Source organism: Neophocaena asiaeorientalis, unplaced genomic scaffold (genome assembly GCF_003031525.2).
Source record: "Neophocaena asiaeorientalis asiaeorientalis breed wild unplaced genomic scaffold, Neophocaena_asiaeorientalis_V1.1 scaffold43, whole genome shotgun sequence".
NCBI classification, from domain to species: Eukaryota; Metazoa; Chordata; class Mammalia; order Artiodactyla; family Phocoenidae; genus Neophocaena; species Neophocaena asiaeorientalis.
The window spans coordinates 12,467,993-12,493,675 of NW_020173674.1; the positions used below are offsets into that span (position 1 = coordinate 12,467,993).

General features: G+C 38.4%; 1 protein-coding gene and 1 pseudogene across 1 annotated transcript in view; one reads left to right on the top strand and one right to left on the bottom strand.

Moving 5' to 3' along the window:
• NUP160 (nucleoporin 160) overlaps nucleotides 1–25,683 on the top strand; it is a 53,561-nt gene that overhangs the window by 8,738 nt on the left and 19,140 nt on the right. Inside the window, exons 8-23 of the mRNA XM_024749343.1 lie at nucleotides 2,963–3,040; nucleotides 3,325–3,422; nucleotides 5,593–5,677; nucleotides 7,486–7,554; nucleotides 9,552–9,635; nucleotides 9,892–10,062; nucleotides 10,830–10,929; nucleotides 11,203–11,368; nucleotides 12,064–12,191; nucleotides 12,278–12,438; nucleotides 14,586–14,719; nucleotides 15,380–15,450; nucleotides 16,130–16,289; nucleotides 16,954–17,023; nucleotides 17,608–17,706; nucleotides 18,981–19,100. Of these exons, the coding sequence (XP_024605111.1) occupies nucleotides 2,963–3,040; nucleotides 3,325–3,422; nucleotides 5,593–5,677; nucleotides 7,486–7,554; nucleotides 9,552–9,635; nucleotides 9,892–10,062; nucleotides 10,830–10,929; nucleotides 11,203–11,368; nucleotides 12,064–12,191; nucleotides 12,278–12,438; nucleotides 14,586–14,719; nucleotides 15,380–15,450; nucleotides 16,130–16,289; nucleotides 16,954–17,023; nucleotides 17,608–17,706; nucleotides 18,981–19,100 (1,794 nt within the window). The remainder of the gene's footprint in view (nucleotides 1–2,962; nucleotides 3,041–3,324; nucleotides 3,423–5,592; nucleotides 5,678–7,485; nucleotides 7,555–9,551; nucleotides 9,636–9,891; nucleotides 10,063–10,829; nucleotides 10,930–11,202; nucleotides 11,369–12,063; nucleotides 12,192–12,277; nucleotides 12,439–14,585; nucleotides 14,720–15,379; nucleotides 15,451–16,129; nucleotides 16,290–16,953; nucleotides 17,024–17,607; nucleotides 17,707–18,980; nucleotides 19,101–25,683) is intronic.
• On the bottom strand, nucleotides 3,444–4,256 carry LOC112402426 (60S ribosomal protein L30 pseudogene; annotated as a pseudogene).

A 25,683-nucleotide genomic window follows, 5' to 3' on the forward strand; every position in this document is an offset into this window, starting at 1 on the left:
CCTACCGTTGCTTTTGCATTATCAGTGCAAATATTAACACAGTGAAAAGGGCAAATGATGTAGTGTTATTATGAAAAGTGTTTTGACCTCACTAATCCCCTGAAACAGTCTTAGGGACCTCTAGGAATCGGACCTCTAGGAATCTATGGACCATATTTTGAGAACCACTGCTCTAAACATTAGTCTGAGATTGAATATGCTATTTTAGGAGTGGTATCAAACTGAGCTGAGCTATTACCTCCTTTGGTTTGAGCATTATGGTTCTATTAATGAAGCCTAAAATCAGATACACTTTTAGCAGCCATGTAACACTGTTGTGCCTATTCAGAGTATAATGAAGTTGAGGTCTTTTTTTTTTCCTTCTTTTTTCGAACAAAAACTGCTCTTCAGCATGTTTTTTTCTCCCTAATCTACACATTTGAAGGTTTTATTTTTGATCTCTGTAATATTTTACACTCATTCCAATTTTTTTTTATTAAATTTATTTATTTATTTATCTTTGGCTGTGTTGGGCCTTCGTTGCTGTGCACAGGCTTTCTCTAGTTGTGGTGAGCGGGGCTACTCTTCGTTGTGGTACGTGGGCTTCTCATTGTGGTGACTTCTCTTGTTGAGGAGCACGGGCTCTAGGTTCGCGGGCTTCAGTAGTTGTGGCTCACGGGCTCTAGAACGCAGGCTCAGTAGCTATGGTGCACGGGCTTAGTTGCTCCGTGATATGTGGGATCTTCTGGGACCAGGACTTGAACCCATGTCCCTTGCATCAGCAGGCGGATTCTTAACCACTGCGCCACCAGGCAAGCCCTACACCCATTCCTGTTAATTTCATTTGTTTCTTCTTGGTTTTCTTTTCGTTCTTTGGGTTCTAATTATGTTAATAAGTGCATTAATTTAATCATTTCCAGCATCATGTTCTCAGTGTTATAAATATGCCGTCTGTATTTCCATCTAGGACACTAATAAAAATCTCAAACAGAAGTCCTGTAGACCTGTGGTGTGGTCTGTGGAATGGTCCTGGGCCACAAATTATTTGTTACTGGATCGCAGTAAGATAGATAAAATCAGAAAGTGAGAGAATGCATTAGAAGCTTTTATAGTGACATTGCCACAGACATTCAAGGTTTCTGTATTTCATAAAAGTATCAGTCTGGAACAGATTAGAAATTAAAGAGAAAAAAAACACTGTTCCTTTCCACAGATAGTTTGAGAAGCACTGCACTAGGCCAGCATTTTTCCAACTTTTTGGCTAGAATCTACAATATTTTGCATTGCTACATAGTATATACATATGTGGTGATGATGGGTATGTAACAGAAAATAGTTTTCATGAAACATGTTTACCTTTACCATGAGTGATGAACTGATAAACTCTGATACTTTGTTTCTTTTTCTTTTTTCTTTTTTTTTTAATGCTGGTTGAGACCTCCTAAATTTGATTCATGTCCCACTGATGGGTTGAAATATGCAGCTTGTAAATATAGCTCTAGGCTAGAATGAATATGAGCATTACATATATTTCTCATATTTCATACACTCCTATTTTTCTCTCAAAAGGACTCTCACTGTATATTTTTCTTTTAGTATTTCCTTGTGAACAGTTGCTTGTGTTATAAGGATAGAATCTTCATCACTCTTATCAGTTTATAATACACTTTCTTTATCAAAAAATTATTTAAAATATTGTCCATCAAATATTATTTTTGAGTTTGACATTTTTTGTTTCAGCAACAGAGTTAAATACTAAACATGAATTATTTTATAGGGTTTTATTTTTAGTGAAGATTGACTAGAGTTGATTTGTATTGTGTGTATGTTTTAAATTATTTTTGGTACTTCGGTAAAAATATAAACTTAAAAATAGATTTCTCACCATAGTGAGATACCACCTCATACCCAAAAGGATAGCTACTATGGGGGAAAAAAACAGAAATACCAAGTGTTGGAGAGGATGTGGAGACATTGGAACCCTTGTGCATTACTGGTGGGAATATAAAATGCTGCAGCCACTGTGGGAAACAACATGGCAGTTCCCAAAAAAATTAGTCATAGAATTTCCATAGGGTCAAGCAATTCCACTTCTGGGTGTATACCCAAAAGAATTAAAGTAGGGTATTTAAGAGATATTTGTACACCCATGTTCATAGCAACAATATTCCCAATAGCCAAAAAAGTGGAAGCAACCTAAGTCTTCATCGATGAAAGAATGGATAAATAAGACATGGTATATACCTAAAATGGAATATTATTCAACTTTTAAAAGGAGGGAAGTTCTGGGACTTCCCTGGTGGTCCAGTGGTTAAGACACTGCACTTCCAATGCAGGAGGTGCAGGTTCAATCCCTGGTCGGGGAGCTAAGATCCTACATCCCACATGCCATGCGGCCGAAAAAAGAAAGGAAGGAAGGAAATTCTTTTTTTTTTTTTTTTAACATCTTTATTGGGGTATAATTGCTTTACAATGGTGTGTTAGTTTCTGCTTTATAACAAAGTGAATCAGTTATACATATACATATGTTCCCATATCTCTTCCCTCTTGCATCTCCCTCCCTCCCACAGGAAGGAAATTCTGACACGTGCTGCAACATGGATGATACTTGAGGATGTTATGCTAAGTAAAAATACAGTCCCAAAAAGACAAATGCTGTTAGGATTCCATTATGTAGCAGTCAAGGTCATAGTAGAATGCTGGTTGCCAGGGGCTGTGGGGAGGGGGAATGGGGAGTTATTTAATGAGTACAGGGTTTCTGTTCTGAAAAAATGAAAAACAGTTTTGGAGTTCAGTTGCACAACAATGTGAATATACTTAATACTACTAATCTGTACCCTTAAAAATAGTTAAGATGGTAAAGTCTACATGTATTTTACCATACTTTTTAAAAAAAATTAGCTCCGAATGCTGGTAAGTCTTGCATAGAAGCATAGCATGTTGGTTGTTTCAAGTACTGAATTATCAACTTGTGTTTTAACAGTTCTGCATTTTCCAGTTGGTAAGCGTTGAGAATAACCGCTACAGCATAGATCACATTTCCTCACTATTCACTTCTCAGGTAGGTTGAGTCATCCTTTGCATATCAGAGAAGTACAGGAAAGAAACATTGGCTAACTTGACTATGTTGTAATGGGATTGAAATCTTAAAATGGAATATTTAATGAAACTTCATGCAAAAAAATTTCATTTGGATTTTACCAAGTTCACGTGGTACTGTCTTTTGTTTTCATGCTTTTACCTCTCCTACTAATACAAGTTTAAGTCACCATAACTTAGTACCTTTTCTTTCTTGTTTTAACAAGAGTTTTTGTTTATTTGTTTCCCCCCTACATTTCCTTCTAGAAGACACTGATTGACTTTGCCTTAACCTCTACGGATATCTGGGTCTTGTGGCATGATGCTGAGAACCAAACAGTTGTGAAATATATCAACTTTGAACAGTACGGGTCCCTCACCTCTGTCGTCCTACCTTACCCCAAGCAAATTCATACTTAGAAAAGAAGGAGAGCTTTTTATGTAGAACAAAAGTCAAATGTTCGCATTTAAAGGATTCAGACCCGGGTTTGCCTATTTTCTGACATACCTTCTTTTTTATTGTTTGTTATTTCCTACCTTATGATTTTAGGACAAAATAAGTATTCTTAGAGTTGGAATGAGGTGAAGAAAATACCATCTTTTTGGGGAGAGATAGCACATAACCAGAATACTTCTTTTTTTATTTAAAACAAGCTCTGGCTGGTTTTATTAAAGAAAAGTTATGCATGATTTACTTTTCAGCAGTCTGTTCTGGCATGCTTCTAAAGATATCAGAATCACCTGGATCAGTGATAGCCAGTGTGCATACTCTGTAGTATTTTCCATACATTGTGCCCAGTTCAGTATTATTGCCACTGTAGTGATGGATACATGGCATAATACTCTATTTCAGATTTCCCCAAGGCTGGGCCGTTGTTGGCAAGAATGACCAGTTTCACTTTGCCTTGTCTGATCATTTTCTAAGTTTCTTGTACCCGAGCACATACTTTCCACTTTTCATAACAAGTTGGAGCCTAAAGTTGATCGACTCCAGTGACTTTTCTGTCTTCCTTGCGGGCACCATCTTCCTGCCTGAGGTGCAGGACACCCCCAACCAAGAGCAGCTGCCAAGATGGCCAGGGAGCGAGAAAGGCCCCAAATGCTTCTAATCTGCATTTTCTTTGTTTCTGTGCAAAGACTATTTCTGATACCCACAACTTCCAAAAGACACTGCAGCCCCTTTGGAGTCTCAGTTTCCTCATGAGATGAGGAGTAGATTGGACAAATACAGTGCCTCTCAAACTTTTTTTTAAAGCAGGAATCCCTTTTTTTTTTCAAAAGATAACTCCAGGGCTTCCCTGGTGGCGCAGTGGTTGAGAGTCCGCCTGCCGATGCAGGGGACACGGGTTTGTGCCCCAGTCTGGGAAGATCCCACATGCCGCGGAGTGGCTGGGCCCGTGAACCATGGCCGCTGAGCCTGTGCGTACGGAGCCTGTGCTCCGCAACGGGAGAGGCCACAACAGTTAGAGGCCCGCATACCACACACAAAAAAAAAGATAATGAACTCCAATATATAACAAAACCAGTATTTTATGAATATAAAATTATAACACAATTTAACATGTTGATAACTAATATTAGATATATTTGGAATATCTGATATTTTTAATGTACATGATATTCATTTTAACATTTTCAATAGTTACAAAATACATTTAAAAACAAATTTTGAATCAAACACTGTGTAGTCCCTGAAATACCTGTGGAGGATTCCTTAGAACATAGTTTGACGTCTCTGGAACTGCAGTTGACCCTCAAACAACATGGATTTGAACTGTGGGGGGTCCGCTTAATACACGGATTGTTTTCAGTAGTAAATACTGCAGTACTGTTTGATCTGCAGTTGCTTGAATAAGTTATACATGGAGTTTTGACTGCACAGAGGGTCGACACCTGTAACCCCCCATGTCGTTCAAGAGTCAGCTGTAAACTAATTGAGCTTAAGTGGGTCTCTCATGACCCTATATTCTAGAATAGGATTCTAGGAGTGGTTGCCCCCAGATTGACCCTGAACCACACCTCAGAAGATTGAGAGTACTCCTTATAGATGGCATTCAAGCAAAGAATCTGCGGTCAGGTGAGAGTTTGAATCCTGGTTGTACAACTTACTAGCTGTGAGATACCCTAGACCTCACTTTTTTTTTTTTTTTTAGACCTCACTTTTGACATCTTAAAAATGAGGGCAGTGTATCCTTCAAAGAGTTATCGTAAGGTATACATGAATAGTATCTAGAATTGCACCTAGTATAATGTGCAGCATATGGTAAATGCAGAATGAAAGTTGGCTGTTTGTAGATTTGTGTTTAGAGTTTTAATTTCAGGAAGGTGCCTATTAGAACAAGTAAGAGCACTTCTATAGTCCAGACTCTGCTATGAAGATGTTTCTTTTTTTGGAAACTTTTTTAATAGAATTGATCAAGCAGTAGTTGCAGAGGTTCAGTGATGGGACCCTCCTTGCCCAAATACTGCCAACAACATAAGCTTCAATTTTATTCATCATCTTTATGTAGACTGATGGGCTTTTTCTCTCTGTAGTAATGTTACAGGTCAGTGGAATCCAGTTTTTATGCAGCCTCTGCCAGAGGAAGAAATCATTATCAGAGATGATCAAGACCCCAGAGTAAGCAATGCTAAAGTCTTTTGTAAGGAGATGATTTACCCTGATCATTAGTTTGAGAAGAACCAGTTGTATTAGTAGAACTCTTTCAGCTGCAGATGAAAGAAACCCACCTCAAACTGACTTAAGCTGAATGTATTGGCTTGTGCTGCTGGGAAGTTCAGAGTTACCTGGTTTCAGCCATGGCTGAAACAATGCCTTCAGGGCTTGATCTCTCCTTTGTCTCAATTCTGCTTTCCTCCTTGTTGGGTTTATTGTCCGGCAGGCTTTCTGAGCAAGCTTGCCTTCTGTGAACTTAGCAACCCCAGGGGAAAGAGCACTTCTGTTCCAGGCCCTGGAGTTGACACTGGCCTGGCTTTAGTCACGTGCTAATTCCTGGCATAGTCACTCTGATCAGAAGGCATAGAATATTCTGGCTTGGCATGAGAAACATGTCCAGCATGGGCCTTGCTATTGTGGAGGGTGAAGTCAGTTGGGTATGGGTATGGGAGGAATGGTTCTTCAGAGAAAGGTAAGGGATTTGTTAGTAAAAGAAGGGGAAATGGATTCTAGGCAGGCACAGACAGTAGGTGTCCACTATACTAACCATGTGAATATATGCATAAAAACTAGACATAAGAGGTATAAGCTATGACGAACATAACTTTAAAAGGTAATGCAGGGCTTCCCTGGTGGCGCAGCGGTTGAGAGTCCGCCTGCCGATGCAGGGGACACGGGTTCGTGCCCTGGTGCGGGAAGATCCCACATGCCGCGGAGCAGCTGGGCCCGTGAGCCATGGCCGCTGAGCCTGCGCGTCCGGAGCCTGTGCTCCGCAACGAGAGAAGCCACAACAGTGAGAGCCCTGCATACCACAAAAAAACAAACAAACAAACAAAAAGGTAATGCAGTAGCAAAACAGGCCAATTTCCCTGTTTTTCAAGGACATCCTCAAGATAAATGGAAGAAGAACTTTCAGTTGATGCATTAATATTAAAATGAGATAAAGATCATGGGCTCTGGGTCTGAAACAATGACCCTTTGTAGGATTGGAAAGCCCATTTTGAATATCTGAAATTGAATATTGCAAAATTTTTAATCCCAAGAGTTTATTGGCACTTAACTTTTGTCTAAAAGCCAAAATCACATGCTAATTATTAAAATTCTTGTTTTTCTCCATTTTGGTCATTTTATAAATATCTCCTAGAACCTCAGTAGAAGGAAGGAAACTTGAATGAAGGTCAGCCAGGTTTGCTACTTATTGCCAAATCTGGTTTATAAAATTTGGTCAAAATGAGACCATAGGCAGTATGAGACTTTCCATTTTGTTCTCTCTACTTCATTTCCCCACTTGTGAGAGCTTACTGCAGTTTTTTTTGTTTGTTTTTTACATATAATACCTATCATTATCAATTCCTTTTCTTTTATATGTAAACCATAAAATGAGTTCTTTTGTGGATGGTGTAGAAACCACCTTAGTTTAATTATTCTCTTAACCAGCGTTTGTCACTAATAAACTAGATTCAACTCTTGCATTTAAGATTGGCATTTGACAAGCTGTGTTTTCCAGTGGAACCCATTGAAGTGCACCATGAGGAACACAGCATTCTCAGTGTAGTGCATCTAGTTGACTCACAGACACTGCAGGCTTCACAGTGTGAAAATATATGACTGCTCTGCCACTTGTTACTGCTCAAATGCTGAAGGGCAGAATTTCCACATTCATGTAATAGGAATGCAGCCTTTGGTTTTAATGTGTTGAATTGTTCATTCAGATTTTTCCAAATTTTATCTTTTTTAGAATGATACTAATTCTTGTTTCAATGTTCTAACAGGAGATGTATTTGCAGAGTCTTTTTACACCAGGGCGATTCGTTAATGCAGCTTTATGTAAAGCTTTACAGGTCAGTGAGAAAATATTTAGTGTTCATTTAAGACTCTCTTATTTTATTACTAATATTATATAATTAATGATTACTGTTAATTTTGTTGTTTTGCATATACTAATACCACATAGTTTTGCAGTTGTATATACATGTGTTTGTAAATGCTACTGTAATTTTTTTAAATGTTCTTTCCATAAAAATGGCAAGAGTCCAGGCGGGGAGATAGGATTAAGGGCACTTTCCCAATGACTAGTGAAGCATGCCAGTAGTAAAAAGAGAAACTTGTACCTACACTATTGTAAAAAGATATACCATACTACACTGCGTATACTCTCTGTGCTTGAAAGGAGTTTTCTTGGGTAGGTTTGATGGCTTTGTTAGTACAGTGAAGGTCTGACTTGGTTCAGGTTCAAGAAAATAATCTAAGCTTCAAAGTTACATGGTTTAAGAGATGTTTAACCTTTTCCAAAAGAATTCTTTACTTTAAAGTCACTTAGGCTTCCTTAAATTGCTACTTAGCTTCATGAATTTAAAATAGAATAATCACTTATAGAATTGAAAAGTTACTTAGGATCTCCTGATCTGACCTCCCACACAAAGCAGAAATACCTTCTGAGGCTTCTCTGACAGACAACTATTCAGCTTCTAGTTGTGTCTGCCTCCAGTGACAAGTCTCTCACCAGCTCTTTTGTGACTTACTGTTCAAAACTGTGCCACTTAAAAGTTCAACCCTGGGAATTCCCTGGCAGTCCTGTGGTTAGGACTCGGTGCTTTCACTGCCCGGGCCCAAGTTCAGTCCCTGGTCGGGGAACTAAGATCCCACAAGCCGTGCAGTACGGCCCCAAAAAAAGTTCATCCCAGTATTGGATCAAATTTAACCCCCCATCATTTAGGTAGCATATTTCTTTGGGAACTTCATAGAACATGTCTCTTCTATAAAGCAACCCTTCAAATATTTTAAGAATCCTTCCATGTTATCTTTCTGCAGGGTAAAAATATACCCAGTTCCTTAACTTTCTTTCAGGTGATCTGGTTTCCAGATCCTTGACTTTTCTTCTAGGTACATTCTTAAATATCTGGCTATTCTATGTTTTCTGTTTTCTCTCTAATAAAACTCCAAGATGACATGGTCACTTTCTTCTAAGGTATTATTTCTTTCATCTCATCAGCCCTTCTTATTCACAGTAATCACATGTATGATTTCTCATGGTATCTCTTGCACACGGAGATATTGAATAATCAGTAAGGCATTGCTCACAAGCTTTGCCTTAGGAGAATTATTCCCATTAGAGTGACCTACCCCACCACTACTCTAGCTCACCTTTGTGCCAGTCAGGATGTATATGTTTGGCATCATCTTATATCTTCCTCCAGCTAAGCAATAGCCATTATGTTTCCTTTTGTTTTTTGTAATGATCCAGATGTACCCAATTATAATTCTTACAGATTCATGAGCTTCTATAGTTTATTCTGGACTATAGAAACTATTTCCAAGTTGCTGTGATTTCACAATTAGAAGTTATTTGCATACGACTTCCCTGGTGGCGCAGTGGGTAAGAATCCGCCTGCCAATGCAGGGGACACGGGTTCAAGCCCTGGTCCGGGAAGACCCCACATGCTGCGGAGCAACTAAGCCCGTGTGCCACAACTACTGAGCATGTGCTCTAGAGCCCGCAAACCACACTACTGAAGCCCATGTGCCTAGAGCCCATGCTCCACAACAGGAGAAGCTACCACAATGAGAAGCCCGAGCACCCCAAAAAAGAGTAGCCCCGCTCACCACAACCAGAGAAAGCCCATGGGCAACAACAAGGACCCAACGCAGCCAATCAATCAATCAGTTTATAAAAAGAAATTATTTGTGCAATGTTAAGAGTAAATGTGTGTTTCAGGCATGTCCAGTCTCTATTGTATAGTATATTACCTCAGTATCTTCTGACCTGGAGTATTTTTCATTCAGTTTTTAGTATTATGTGATACTCTAAAGTGTCTCTTTGTGTCTGTTTTATTTTTAGATTTTCTGTCGAGGAACTGACAGGAATTTAGATCTCTCCTGGAATGAACTAAAGAAAGAAGTTACTTTAGCTGTTGAAAGTGAGGTGAGGTTTGGGTAAAGAAATGATAATTTCTTTCATCTCCCTATGGAAAAGATTGGTACTGAGAAATTGTTCAAATTGTTCCTTGGACCTTGTTAGTAAGAACTATAAATGTCTAAACTTTTTAATTAGTCTATGGCATGTAATGCATAAGGGATATTCATTTGCCTATAGCTGAGTAAAATGATATTAAACAATTATGTTTTGGGGGGAGAAAGATCCCAAATGGTATCAAGAGTTTTTTTTTTTCCGTTGCCAGCTCCAAGGAAGTGTAACAGAGTATGAATTTTCCCAGGAAGAGTTCCGAAATTTACAACAGGAATTTTGGTGCAAGTTCTATGCCTGCTGTCTTCAGTATCAAGAAGCCCTTTCTCATCCTCTTGCCCTACATGTGAATCCACACACAAACATGGTGTGCCTGCTGAAAAAAGTAAGAGCAGAAACATAACAGAAGAACTCCTTTAGACTGTTCAGTGGGTCTTTCAGAATGTAGTGTCTATTGTATATTGTAGTTAGCTTTTAGGATTTTGGTGGGTTTTTTGTTGGACGGGGGTCCTAAAATTATAGTTCATTTTTGTTTAAATATTCTTCTGCATTATTTATACTTTTTTGCATCTTGTTTTGTATTGAAGTGATTTCTAATTTGAAAGTTACAAGAGTAATACAGAGAACTTCTGTATACTCTTCAACCAGATTCACTGTTCCTTAACTTCCATTGCTTTTTTCTTTCTATAGATATGTCTTTTTCTTCCTGAGCCACTTGAGAGTTAGTTATAAACATCATTCCCCTTAATCCTTACACATTTTAGCATGTATCTTAAGCACAAGGGTACTCTTTTATTACCACAGCACAATTTAAAGATCAGGCAGTTTGATATTGATATAATATTATACAGTTTATATTCAGATTTTACCAGTTGTGCTTACAATTTTTATTCTTGATCTGGGATCCAATCCAAGATCTTGCATTTATTTAGTTGTCAGGTTTCTTTAGCTTAATCTCCAGCTGTTGTCAGCCTTTCTTTGTCTTTCATGACAATGACATTTTTTTGAAGACTACGCCTGTTGTTTGGTAGAGTGTCCCTTAATTTGGATTTGTCTGGGGTTAGCTCATGATAAGATTCAGGTCTCAAATCTTTTTTATCTTTTTAAACATTCACTGAAAAAAAAGTGTAACTGGAAGATTTGTATTTCCAGGGGTACCTGTCTTTCCTTGTGCCTTCCTCCTTTGTGGATCATTTATATCTCCTACCTGATGAGAATCTTTTGACAGAGGATGAGACAATCATATCTGATGGTAATAGTAATTGTCATGTCCGTATTTAAGCCCTTTCCGCCATGAACCCTATGCTTTCTTTCAAATGAATGCAGAAAACATTGATTTCCACTGTGGTCTTTCCTGGCCAGTTTACCACACTGTAGATATTTTAGGAGAAACTGAAGAGGGCTAAACATTAAGACCTCAGATAGATACCTGGCATTTAATTATTAATATTTTAATTTAATATAATATTAGCTAGCCGCTCTTCATTGGCTTGAGACATGAATGTCAACTTTCTCTTACTTATAGATGTGGATGTTGCTCGGGATGTCGTATGTCTCATAAAATGCCTTCGGCTGATTGGAGAGTCAGTAACTATGGATATGTCAGTAATGATGGAAATGAGTTGTTACAACCTACAGTCTCCAGAAAAGGCTGCAGAACAGATTCTGGAAGATTTGATCGCTATTGATGTGTAAGGAGAATTTAGGGTAAAGTCCATTTCCTAATGGAAATTTAGCAATTCTCAGTGCCAAAATCAGGTGTTTTTTTTGGTTTGTTTTTTGTTTTGTGGTACGCGGGCCTCTCACTGTTGTGGCCTCTCCCGTTGCGGAGCACAGGCTCCAGACGCGCAGGCTCAGTGGCCATGGCTCACGGGCCTAGCCGCTCCGCGGCATGTGGGATCTTCCCAGACTGGGGCACGAACCGTGTCCCCTGCATTGGCAGGCGGACTCTGAACCACTGCGCCACTAGGGAAGCCCCCCAAATCAGGTTTTTAATGTACACTCAAGTGTGTACAAAGTAGAGGTTTAAAGTTAAAGTGAGTTGCCATGATTCTCAGTAGATATTTCAGCTTTTAAACAGAAAATCTAATACATGAATTCAGGTTTGGAAACAGACTCATGAATTATGGTCTGGCTATTAACTGAGCTATAAATTCTAAAATGTAAAAGTATTTTTCTCACATTCATTTTGTCTGTCATTTCCAAAAAAAAAATGAGGGAAAAATTTCTACATGGAGTAAAAGTATCTTGTACACCAGAGTGATTATCTCTACTCCTTTATTATATGGCTGGTTTTCCTGTTTCATAGAGCATTTAGCTTATACAGCATATAGAGTCTATCTCATATATTCTCTGTAGTAATAGGAGTTTTCTAATTTCCTTATAGAGACAGTGTGATGGAGGATATTTGTAGTAAACTGCAAGAGATTAGGAACCCAACCCATGCCATTGGACTTCTTATACGGGAAATGGATTATGAAACAGAAGTGGAAATGGAAAAGGGATTCGATCCAGGTAAATGACAGAACAACAAATGTACCTCTCTGATTTAGAGAAAACAGTGATACATTTAACTGTTTTGTTTTGTTTTTTAATTACAGCTCAGCCTTTGAATATTCGAATGAATCTTTCCCAGGTCTATGGTAGTAGCACAGCGGGGCGTATTGTGTGCAGAAGTGTGTGTAAAATTGCCAGTACTCGCTTCCTCATCTGCCGAGACCTCTTGATCTTACAGCAGCTACTAACGAGGCTAGGAGATGCAGTAAGTACTACTTGAGGGAAAGCTTGTAACATCTGAAACCTCTTCTTGACCTACAGGCACATAGCAGAATGTCAGCTCTGAGAGCACGGAGACTTCGGTCTTTGTTCACTGCTCTATCCCCCATGCTTGGCCCTTAGTAGGTACTCTATAAATACAGGTTGAATTAAGAATGAGTAAACATGATAACCTAAAATTACAGATTAAGAACGTATATGAAGCAGGTTGTTTTACTCTTAACCTTTGTGTATATAATGGTGGGATAATTTGTGTATATAATGGTGGGATAATTTCCTAGGGTGGCTCTCCCAAAATGTAGTATTATTAGTACAACTTTGGATGTGATAGCAGGGCACCATTTAGTGTGGAGGAGAGAGGAAGAAGAAGAAAAAGAACTTCTCTATTTCTGCAGTACAGGATTTACCCTAAGCAGTTTTAAGATTATAGAGTTTGTTTTGGGGGTCCTCCTAACTCCATTCTCTGCATCCTTTTCCATTTTATTCTCCTTAGGCCACCAGACCCTTGTTGCCATACAACTGCCCTCTTCTCCCCACCTACTGAATGTTTTATGTTCAAAAATTACCTTTCTGCCCACCATCAGAAGTCCCATTTATCTCACTCATCTGAACCTGACAAGGAAGCAGTCTAATTCATGTTAATGTATAAATAGCTGAAAGGCCTTTGGGGCTCCCAGGGATATTTATACTTTTTAAATCAGAATTTATTAACTCAAATATGTTGCTAATGGCAGAATTTCAGGTAAAAATAAGGAAAAAACATTTAGGAAGATGATTTGTTTAGGAGACCAAGGAGAAACAGGAACCTTTCCTGAGAGTCTGTCACTTAGGGCAGCCCTTACTAACCAAGTTCTTTTTAATCTTTGTAGATTCTTCCATTTCTTCAGGTTTTGGGGGGTATTTTTGTTTGTTTTTTTGTTTGTTTGCCGCATGGCTTGCAGGATCTTAGTTCCCCAACCAGGGATTGAACCCAGACTCTGACAGTGAAAGCCTGAGTTCTAACCACTGGGCCACCAGGGAATTCATCTGTAATCTTCTACCCAGTGATAACCACTATTACATTTTTTTTTTTAATATTCATTTATTTATTTATTTTGCTGCGCCGGGTCATAGTTGAGGCATGCGGACTCTTAGTTGCAGCATGCCTGCGGGATCTAGTTCCCCAACCAGGGATCAAAGCCAGGCTCCCTGCATTGGAAGCGTGGAGTCTTACCCACTGGACCAGGGAAGTCCCGCTATTTACATTTTGTTATACACCCATTTTTTTTCTCTGCAAATAGTTTTAAAATTTTATTAGAAAATTAGTATATGTTATATATTATTTTTCAGAATCTGGTTGTTTTTATTCTTCCACTTTACAAATCTCACCAGCATATTCACATGTTACTAAGTATTTTTATACAACATTATTTTTAATAGTTACCTACTGTAATTTTAATTTATTCAACCAATCCTGTGGCCATCCAGGTTGTTGCCAGTTTTCCCCTTATAGATAGAACTTTCTGCACCCCTTTGACTATATCTCCAGGATGAATTCTAAGAACTAGAATTGATTGGTCATAAGTTAACACACGTTTTTTTCTTTTCGGCGTTTTTCTTTTCGGCCACGCCGCGTGGCATATGGATCTTAGCTCCCTGACCAGGGAACGATGAACCTGTGCACCCCACAGTGGAAGCGCGGAGTCTTAACCACTGGACCACCAGAGAAGTCCCAAAGTTATGCACATTTTTAAAGCTTTTGGTATTCTTGTAAAATTTTCCTCTAATGGTCATACCTATTTTTACCCAAGACCAGAAGCTTAAGAAAGGACTTAGATTTCCCTGTTACTCTTCTTGAGTCCTGAACCTACAGATTTAGTGAAAGTTAAGCTGTTTGTTGTTGTTTTCTTTTACACCATCAGCTCCCATGACATGGTGAGCTGTTTTTTATTATTTTGTACTGTTAAATGGGTAGATATTTTTGCCGCCTGCTACCCCAAAATGTAATAGGTGTGTTGCTTTTATGTATGTGTATGTGTTGCTTTTATGTATGCCCTTTGTAACTGTATTATTTTATTTTACCTCCACCTGAACCTAAGAGTTATCATTACTAATTGCTATTTACTGTCTCACCCACCCACCCACCATGTATAGGTGATTTTGGGAGCTGGTCAGCTCTTTCAAGCTCAGCAAGACCTACTACATCGAACAGCTCCCCTACTCTTATCTTATTACCTCATTAAATGGGGAAGTCAGTGCTTGGCAACTGATGTTCCAGTTGACACACTGTGAGTTTCATTGTTCTGATTATTTTAAAAATAAATTGTGAGCTTAATTATTTTTTCCATTGTCTGCAAGAAAAAAAATTTAATATTATGCTATAGCACTGATATGCCTTTAAAATTCAGAGCTTTCAGGTACTCCCTTTTATAAAGGTTAAAGGCAACTTCTAAGAATGAAAATAATAAATATATATTTATTATTATATATGTGTATGTATAATGCAAAGACAAATCCTGTTGAAGGCAAAATAATAAGATGAGGTCATGGGGAAAGTTAGACCACACATAAAAATGTGCTAGTTATTAAGGGTAGGCTGAGATTCTTTATAGCCAAAAGAAGAAAGAAAATTCAATATGTACCTACAAGACTCACATTTCAATTAGATAAGCCATTTTGTTTTTGCTGGCAAGGGAAAGATTTTCATGGCATGGAGGTCTTAAGAAATTTCTGCTCTGGCTTCTCATTGAAGGATCACTGAATGGTACGATGGGCAACAATCTAAACCATGGCTCATTTTCCAGATTTTCTTGTGCTTTCAGTGGAGCTTTCATGTGTAATTTGTTAATAAAATTGACAGTGTTCTTGATAGGCTAACTTGTTGAAGTAATGTTTAGCATAGGAGAATTTATTGAGCTGTTGTTTTTCTGTTTTCCTTTTCCTCACAGGGAGTCTAATCTTCAACATTTATCAGTACTGGAACTAACTGACTCTGGTGCTTTAATGGCAAATAAGTTCGGTAAGGACTGGACTGTGCATGCATTTGATTTCAAGTTTGGCATTTATTGCATATTCATTAAAGTGGTCTTTTGCCACCTTTGCTTTGGAAAGGTCGGTTAGGCTGTGCTTTCACCTTGAGAGGGTACAAGCAAGCTGTGTCCTGAGACCTCTGGTTGTGACAAGAGGTTTGTGCAGGTGTAACCCTAGATCAGACATAAATGAAGGGTATTGCGTGTGTTTATATGCACTGCTGCTTTTCCATTGTATATTGACACTCCAGTGATTAATTCAACAAAATCTTTTTTTTAATTTGCGAAGTTCACATAGCTTTTGTAATCTTGTCTTCATCAGCAGATATTCAAAAGGAGCCCTCTCTCACGCTTGAGAACTATTCTGGAGAATATTTTCTATTGTTTAGGTATAAAACTTAGACTCTTAGGACTGTACTCACTGGAAGCACTTTCTAGAGAAAAGGAATGACTACAGTGTTAAGTGGCTTTTTATCGCATTTATATAGTGCTTCATGGTTTACAGATGCTTTTATTTATGTTGGCATTGATTACACCAGTGATGCATTTTATATTTTGAAATAAAAAATGTTCTTTGTTACAGGCGTAAAATGAATCAGTAGACTGTCTTAATTGAAAATTGATGCTACTATCACAAGTTGGTGACTGTTAAAACTTTTTATTTTTAAGTATCTAGCCCTCAGACAATTGTGGAGTTATTCTTCCAAGAAGTTGCAAGAAAACACATTATATCTCATTTGTTCTCTCAACCAAAGGCACCTCTAAGCCAGACTGAGTTGAACTGGCCTGAGATGATTACTGCAATTACCAGTTATTTATTGCAGCTTTTGTATCCTTTCGTTTAAAAGCCAGTTGAATGGTTTCTCTTATCCAAATAGTCTAAGATTCAGTAATATTCTGCCTGTGTAATGAAGATTTTTAATGAGGTTGGGTACTTATCCCCCCAACAAGAGATGACATTTATTTTCAGATATCCCAATTTTTATTTTCTTTTAATTTGTTTTTGTGCTCAGGAGTTGAGCCAGATTTTATTGGTGCACACACATTTGATACCTAGATCTCTTTTTTTATATATAATCTATTTATTATTTTATTTTTTGATTTTTGGCTACGATGGGTCTTTGCTGCTGAACATGGGCTTTCTCTCATTGTGGTGCGCGGGCTTCTCATCGCAGTGGCTTCTCCTGTTGTGGAGCACGGGCTCTAGGGTGTGCAGGCTTCAGTAGTTGTGGCTCACGGGCTCTAGAGCGCAGGCTCAGTAGTTGTGGCGCAGGGGCTTAGTTGCTCCGTGATATGTGGGATCTTCCCAGAACAGGGCTCGAACCCATGTCCCCTGCACTGGCAGGCGGATTCTTAACCACTGCACCATCAGGGAAGCCCCTCTTTACCTTCTTTTTAAAAATTAAGCCATTTCATGGAGTTTGATGCCTAACATATATTGATATATTTAAGTCTTGCCAAATCAGTAAATAATCTCCTTAACCAATGACTAGATGGCCTAGCAATCCTGGTTGCCTCTTTCTAGAATGTTTGATGGGAAATTGTCAGTATGTACAATTGCAGGTGAGTACTATTGAACATTTCAGGACGATCATTCTTGTAAAGAATGGGATTTCTGGGACTTTTTTCTTTGTAAATGTTTCCTGCATTTTAATTGGGCTGATAGTAAGAACCACAATAATGTACACTCATTTACACTGAAACATACCCCAGAGAGATTTTCTTTACTTCCCTCTTGGCAATATCATTCCTAACAATTTTTTATAGAGTATTTTTTTGTTAGTTCTCTTTATTGGGTTCTCTTTATAGTAAGAAAACATACCATTGTCTTAATATAAATCCTTCACTGGAATCCAGTCAGTTGAACCAGTAAATACCAAAAGTTGGAAAATTGCTAGGATGGAAAGTGCATGTTTGTTTACGTGTGTTAGTGTTGTTGCAGTCCTGTTTGCTTTCTTAAAGTGTCTAATAACCTAGTATAAGAATGGATTAATGGGATTCGGTTTTAATCTCCAGATGATTTCTGGAAATACAACTTTTGTGTTGATTGACCACTATCTTCTCTCCCTCTGTGAAGAACTTGGAAATGAGTATCTCCTTAAGGAATATTTATTCTCTAATCAGAAAGCATCTTTTATGCCTTTAAGGATTATATTCAACTGCTACATCCCTGGTGTCAAGTCAATGTTGGTTCCTGTCGATTTATGCTGGGACGGTGTTACCTGGTTACAGGAGAGGGACAGAAGGTAAACTGCATTTGAAAGACGAGCAAACCTTAGTGCAAGGAGAACACTTAGTTTCCATCTAAGTGAGGGAATGGGAGGCACAGAATCCTCCAGATAAAGATACAGAAAACTAATAGTGCCAACAAGGGGCATAATATACCTGTGGGGACCGTTTAGCTTCACATACTTTGCAAATTACTTAGGACACAGGAAAATATGAAGAAGAAAACATTAAAACCCTCCTGCCCCTGTGCAGGTATTTTTAGGGATGCGTTTTTGCAAATAAAATTTATTTCTCAATTACACTGTTTTTATTATATCTTTTTTTTTTTTTTTTTGGCTGCATTGGGTGTTCGTTGCTGTGCATGGGCTTTCTCTAGTTGTGACGAGCGGGGGCTACTCTTCGTTGCAGTGCACAGGCTTCTCATTGCAGTGGCTTCTCCTGTTGCAGAGCAAGGGCTCTGAGCGCATAGGCTCAGTAGTTGTGGCTCGCAGGCTCTAGAGCGCAGGCTCAGTAGTTGTGGCGCACGGGCTTAGTTGCTCTGCGGCATGTGGGATCTTCCCGGACCAGGGCTCGAACCCGTGTCCCCTGCATTGGCAGGTGGATTCTTAACCACTGCACCACCTGGGAAGTCCTATATCTTTTTTTTTAATGCTGGTTTTCTTCCCATTATGATAGTTTACATTTCTAATTTTTTCTTGATATCCTGTTATGGAGCTCTTCAAGCATAAAGAAAAGTTCAAAGACTTTCATATTAAACAATCATATACCCTCCACTCAAATTCTACAGTTGTTAACATGTTGCTACAGTTGGTGTATCACATTTATCCATCAATTTTCTTATTAAAGTTTACTTTTTAATTAACAGCATTTAAGTTAAAAAGTTAGATAAATTAGGGCTTCCCTGGTGGCGCAGTGGTTGAGAGTCTGCCTGCCGGTGCAGGGGACACAGGTTCGTGCCCTGGTCCAGGAAGATCCCACATGCCGCGGAGCAGCTGGCCCCATGAGCCATGGCCGCTGAGCCTGTGCATCCGGAGCCTGTGCTCCGCAACAGGAGAGGCCACAATAGTGAGAGGCCCGCATACCGAAAAAAAAAAAAGTTAGATAAATTAAAGAAAATATTAAATATTGCATCAGAGAGAATTTAGATATGACAGAAACTGCAAATGCAGTCAATGGTCTTAAATAATTTTATTTCTTTTTTGGTTTTCGTTGGTACAAGAAACCTTGACTTATAGCACCTAGAAGTAGAACAGTCTATCATAAGTCATTTTGTATTCTTCTATTTCTCCAGGCTCTGGAATGTTTCTGCCAGGCAGCATCTGAAGTGGGCAAAGAGGAATTCTTAGATCGCTTGATCCGTTCAGAGGATGGGGAGATTGTGTCCACCCCCAGGCTGCAGTATTATGATAAGGTATATTCTGTCATGGTTTGGTCCTTCTTACACCACTCTGTGTAAAAATGTAACAGGGCGGGGGGGCAGATAAATTAGGAGTTTGGGATTAACATATACACACTACTATACATAAAATAGGTAGACAACAAGGACCTACTGTATAGCACAAGGAACTATACTCAATATCTTGTAATAACCTATAATGGAAAAGAATCTGAGAAAGAATATGAATATATACGTATAGATAAATATGTATAACTGAATCACTTCGCTGTACATTTGAAACTAACACAACATTGTAAATTAACTATACTTCAGTTTAAAGAAATGTATCTGAAATATATTAGTTTGGTATTTGGGGAGAAAAATAACATAAAAATTTAATCAGTCCCTGAATCTCCAAATGAAGAGAAAAATGAATTTGCCTAGAGAAATTGAAGAAACATATTTTTAAATTTGATATATGGTTTTTTTGTTTTTTCATTTTTTTTTATTTGGTTGCACTGGGTCTTAGTTGCAGCAGGAGGGCTCCTTAGTTGCGGCATGCATGTGGGATCTAGTTCCCTGACCAGGGATCAAACCCTGGCCCCCTGCATTGGGAGCACGGAGTCTTAACCACTGCGCCACCAAGGAAGTCCCTGATAAATGTTTTTAACTTAAATGAAATTCCCATCATGATATAATTTTGTTAGCTCTGTCATCATTAGAACTTTGTTACTTAGTATTCATCTTGCTGATATCTCAAAGAATTAACTTGTAATGCTGTATTTAGCCTTAGTTTGTGATTTAGCCCTGGGTACCCCTCCTGACCTTTTTTTCCTTCTACTCTTTCCTGTGGTCACTCACTCAGCTATAACCGTAGTGGCCTTCTTACTGTCTCATAAAAGCCAAGCACATACTCTGTTCCCTTCAGGACCTTTCTCCCTGCTGTTCCTCATCCTGGAATGGTCTTCCTCCAGGTAGTCAAGTTTCTAATGCCCTCATTTCATACAGGTCTCTGCTCCTGTGTCACCTCCTGAGAGTTCCTCCCTGCCTTGCCTACGAAGAAGCAGAGTAACTGTCGTGCACGTGCTCTCCTGCACACCTGCTCCTTCTCTCCCTTAGTGCAGAGTGAGGCACTGTGGGCAGTCTCCTTGCCCCGCTTTATTTTTCTTTATGACATTTAGCCATGCTTGATGTTGTATTTTAGACTCTATGTTATTTTTTTTCGCATCTTTATTGGAGTATAAGTGCTTTACAATGTTGTGTTAGTTTCTGCTGTACAAAGTGAATCAACTGTATGTATACATATATCCGCATATCCCCTCCCTCTTGAGCCTCCCTCCCACCCTCCCTATCCCATCTCTCTAGGTTGTCACAAAGCACTGAGCTGATCTCCCTGTGCTATGCAGCTTCCCACTAGCCATCCATTTTACATTTGGTAGTGTATATACGTCAGTGCTGCCCTCTGACTTCATCCCAGCTTCCCCCCGCCCCACCGGTGCCCTCAAGTCTGTTCTCTACATCTGCGTCTTTATTTCTGCCCTGCCGCTAGGTTCATCAGTACTGCTTTTTAAAATTCCATATATATGCATTAGCATATGGTATTTGTTTTTCTCTTTCTGAGTTAGTTCACTCTGTATGACAGATTTTTCGTCCATTCACCTCACTACAAATAACTCAATTTCGTTCCTTTTTATGGCTGAGTAATATTCCATTATATATATGTGCCACAGTCTTCTTTATGCAGTCATCTGTTGATGGACATTTAGGTTGTTTCCATATCCTGGCTATTGTAAACAGTGCTGCAATGAACACTGTGGTATGTGTCTCTTTTTGAATTATGGTTTTCTCAGGGTATATGCCCAGTAGTGGGACTGCTGGGTCATATGGTAGTTCTATTTTCAGTTTTTTAAGGAACCTCCATACTGTTCTCCACAGTGGCTGTATCAATTTACATTCCCACCAACAGTGCAAGAGGGTTCCCTTTTCTCCACACCCTCTCTAGCATTTATTGTTTGTAGATTTTTTGATGATGGCCATTCTGACTGGTGTGAGGTGATACCTCATTGTGGTTTTGATTTGCATTTCTCTAATGATTAGTGTTGTTGAGCATCTCTTCATGCGTTTGTTGGCCATCTGTATGTCTTCTTTGGAGAAATGTCTATTTAGGTCTTCCGCCCATTTTTGGACTGGGTTGTTTGTTTTTTTGACATTGACCTGCATGAGCTGCTTGTATATCTTGGAGATTAATCCTTTGTCAGTTGCTTCGTTTGCAAATAATTTCTCCCATTCTGAGGGTTGTCTTTTTGTCTTGTTTATGGTTTCCTTTGCTGTGCAGAAGCTTTTAAGTTTCATTAGGTCCCGTTTATTTTTGTTTTTATTTCCATTACTGTAGGAGGTGGGTCAAAAAGGATCTTGCTGTGATTTACATCATGGAGTGTTCTGCCTATGTTTTCCTCTAAGAGTTTTATAGTATCTGACCTTACATTTAGGTCTTTAATCCATTTTGAGTTTATTTTTGTGTATGGTGTTAGGGAGTGTTCTTTTTTTGTTGTTGTTGTTGTTTTTGGCTGCATTGGGTCTTCGTTGCTGCACACAGGCTTTCTCTAGTTGTGGTGAGCGGAGGCTACTCTTCCTTGTGGTTTGAGGGCTTCTCATTATGGTGGCTTCTCCTGTTGCAGACCGCGGGCTTCAGTAGCTGTGGCACACAGGCTCAGTAGTTGTGGCTCATGGTCTCTAGAGCACAGGCCCAGTAGTTGTGGCGCACGGGCTTAGTTGCTCCATGGCACGTGGGATCTTCCCAGACCAGAAATTGAACCCATGTCCCCTGCACTGGCAGGCAGATTCTTAACCACTGCGCCACCAGGGAAGTCCAGGAGTGTTCTAATTTCATTCTTTTACATTAGCTGTCCATTTTTCCCAGCACCACTTATTGAAGAGGCTGTCTTTTCTCCATTTTCTATTCTTGCCTCCTTTATCAAAGATAAGGTGACCATATGTGTGTGGGCTTTCTATCTTGTTGCATTGATTGATATTTCTGTATTTGTGTCAGTACCATACTGTCTTGATTACTGTAGCTTTGTAGTATAGTCTGAAGTCAGGGAGCCTGATTTCTCCAGCTCTGTTTTTCTTTCTCAAAGATTGCTTTGGCTATTTAGGATCTTTTGTGTTTCCTTACAAATTGTAAGATTTCTTGTTCTAGTTCTGTGAAAAATGCCATTGGTAATTTGATAGGGATTGCATTGAACCTGTAGATTGCTTTGAGTAGTATAGTCATTTTCACAATATTGATTCTTCCAATCCAGGAGCATGGTATGTCTCTCCATCTGTTTATGTTATCTTTGATTTCTTTCATCAGTGTTTTATAGTTTTCTGAGTACAGGTCTTTTGCCTCCTTAGGTATGTTTATTCCTAGGTATTTCATTCTTTTTGTTGTGATGGTAAAATGGGATTGTTTCCTTAATTTCTCTTTCTGATCTTATGTTGTTAGTGTACAGGAATGCAAGAGATTTCTGTGCATTAATTTTGTTTCCTGCAACCTTACCAAATTCATTGATTAGTTCTAGTAGTTTTCTGGTGGCATCTTTAGGATGTTCTATGTATAGTATCATGTCATCTGCAAACGTTGACAGTTTTACTTCTTCTTTTCCAATTTGTATTCCTTTTATTTCTTTTTCCTCTCTGATTGCTATGGCTAGGACGTCTAATACTATGTTGAATAATAGTGGCGAGAGTGGACGTCCTTGTCTTGTTCCTGATCTTAGAGGAAATGCCTTCAGTTTTTCACCATTGAGAATGATGTTTGCTGTGGGTTTGTTGTATATGGCTTTTATTCTGTTGAGATAGGTTCCTCTGCACCCACTTTCTGGAGAGTTTTCATCATAAATGGGTGTTGGATTTTGTTAAAAGCTTTTTCTGCATCTATTAAGATGATCATATGGTTTTTGTTCTTCAGTTTGTTAATATGGTGTATCACATTGATTGTTTTACATATATTGAAGAATCCTTGCATCTCTGGGAAAAATCCCACTTGATCATGGTATATGATCCTTTTAATGTGTTGCTGGATTCTGTTTGCTAGTATTTTGTTGAGGATTTTTGCATCTGTGTTCATCAGTGATATTGGTCTATAATTTTCTTTTTTTGTGATATCTTTGTCTGGTTTTGGTATCAGGGTGATGGTGGCCTCGTAGAACAAGTTTGGGAGTGTTCCTCCCTCCACAATTTTTTAGAAGAGTTTGAGAAGGATAGGTGTTAATTCTTCTCTAAATGTTTGATAGAATTCACCTATGAAGCCATCTGTCCTGGACTTCTCTTTGTTGGAAGATTTTTAGTTACAGTTTCAATTTCACTACCTGTGATTGGTCTGTTTATATTTTCTAATTCTTTCTGGTTCTATCTTGGAAGGTTTTACTCTTCCAAGAATTTGTCCATTTCTTTCAGGTTATCCATTTTATTGGCTTATAGTTGGTTGTAGTAGTCTCTTATCATCTTTTGTATTTCTGTGGTATCAGTTGTAACCTCTCCCTTTTCATTTCTAATTTTATTGATCTGCGTCCTCTCCTGTTTTTTCTTGATGGTCTGGCTAAAGGTTTATCAATTTTGTTTATCTTCTCAAAGAACCAGCTTTTAGTTTTATTGATCTCTGCTATTGTTTTCTTTGTTTTTATTTCTGCTCTGATCTTTATGATTTCTTTCCTTCTACTAATTTTGGGCTTCCTTTGTTCTTTTTCTGGTTGCTTTAGGTGTAAGTTTAGATGTTTATTTGAGATTTTTCTTGTTTCCTGAGGTGACCTTGAATTGCTATGAACTTCCCTCTTAGAACTGCTTTTGCTGCGTCCCATAGGTTTTGGATTGTTGTGTTTTCGTTTTCATTTGTTTCTAGATATTTTTTGATTTCTCATTTTATTTCTTCAGTGATCTCTTGGTTATTTAGCAGCGCACTGTTTAGCCTCCATGTGTTTGTGTTTTTTACTGTTTATTTTCCTGTAATTGATTTCTAATCTCATAGCGTTGTGGTCAGAAAAGATGCTTGATACAATTTCATTTTTCTTAAATTTTCCAAGGTTTGATTTGTGACCCAAAATGTGATCTATTCTGGAGAACATTCCGTGTGCACTTGATAAGAAAGTGTATTCTTCTGCTTTCGGGTGGAATGTCCTAAAAGTAGCAATTAAGTCTATCTTGTCTGTTGTGTCATTTAAAGCTTGTGTTTCCTTATTTACTTTCTGTTTGGATGATCTTTCTATTGGTGTAAGTGGGGTGTTAAAGTCCACCAGTATTCTTGTGTTACTATCGATTTCTCCTTTTATGGCCTTATGTACTGAGGTGCTCCTATGTTGGGTGCATAAATATTTATAATTGTTGTGTTTTCTTCTTGGATGAATCCCTTGATAATTATGTAGTGTCCCTCCTTATCTCTTATAACAGTCTTTGTTTTAAAGTCTATTTTATCTGATGTGAGTATTGCTACTCCAGCTTTCTTTTGATTTCCATTTGCATGGAATATCTTTTTCCATCCCTTCACTTTCAGTCTGTACGTGTCCCTAGGTCTGAAGTGGGTCTCTTGTAGACAGCATATGTAAGTATCTTGTTTTTATATCCATTCAGCCAGTCTGTGTCTTTTGGTTGGACCATTTAATCCATTTACATTCAAGGTGATTATTGATATGTATGTTCCTATTACCATTTTCTTAATTGATTTGGGTTTGTTTTTGTGCGTCTTTTTCTTCTCTTGTGTTTCCTTCTTAGAAAAGGTCTGTTAGCATTTGTTGTAGAGCTAGTTTGGTGGTGCTGAATCCTGTTAGCTTTTGCTTGTCTGTAAAGCTTTTGATTTCTCCATCGAATCTGAATGAGATCCTTGCTGGGTAGAGTAATCTTGCAGGTTTTTCCCTTTCATCAGTTTAAATATGTCCTGCCACTCCTTTCTGGCCTGCAGAGTTTCTGCTGAAAGATCAGCTGTTAATATTATGAGGATTCCCTTGTATGTTATTTGTTGCTTTTCCCTGCTGCTTTTAACATTTTTCTTTGTATTTAATTTTTGATAGTTTGATTAATATGTGTCTTGGAGTGTTTCTATTTGGGTTTATCCTGTATGGGATTCTCTGTGCTTCCTGGACTTGATTGACTATTTCCTTTCCCATGTTAGGGAAGTTTTCAACTATAATCTCTTCAAATATTTTCTCAGACCCTTTCTTTTCCTCTTCTTCTGGGACCCCTATAATTCGAATGTTGGTGCATTTAAGGTTGTCCCAGAGGTCTCCGAGACCGTCCTTAGTTCTTTTCATTCTTTTTTCTTCTGCTCCCTGGCAGTTATTTCCACCGTTTTATCTTCCAGCTCACTTATCTGTTCTTCTGCCTTAGTTATTCTGCTATTGATTCCTTCTAGAGTATTTTTAATTTCAGTTATTGTGTTGTTCATCACTGTTTGTTTGCTCTTTAGTTCTTCTAGATCCTTGTTGAATGTTTCTTGTATTTTCTCCATTCTGTTTCTGAGATTTTGGATCATCTTTACTATCATCACTCTGAATTCTTTTTCAGGTAGGTTGCCTATTTCATCTTCATTTATTTGGTCTTGTAGGTTTTTACCTTGCTCCTTTGTCTGTAACTTTTTTTTTTT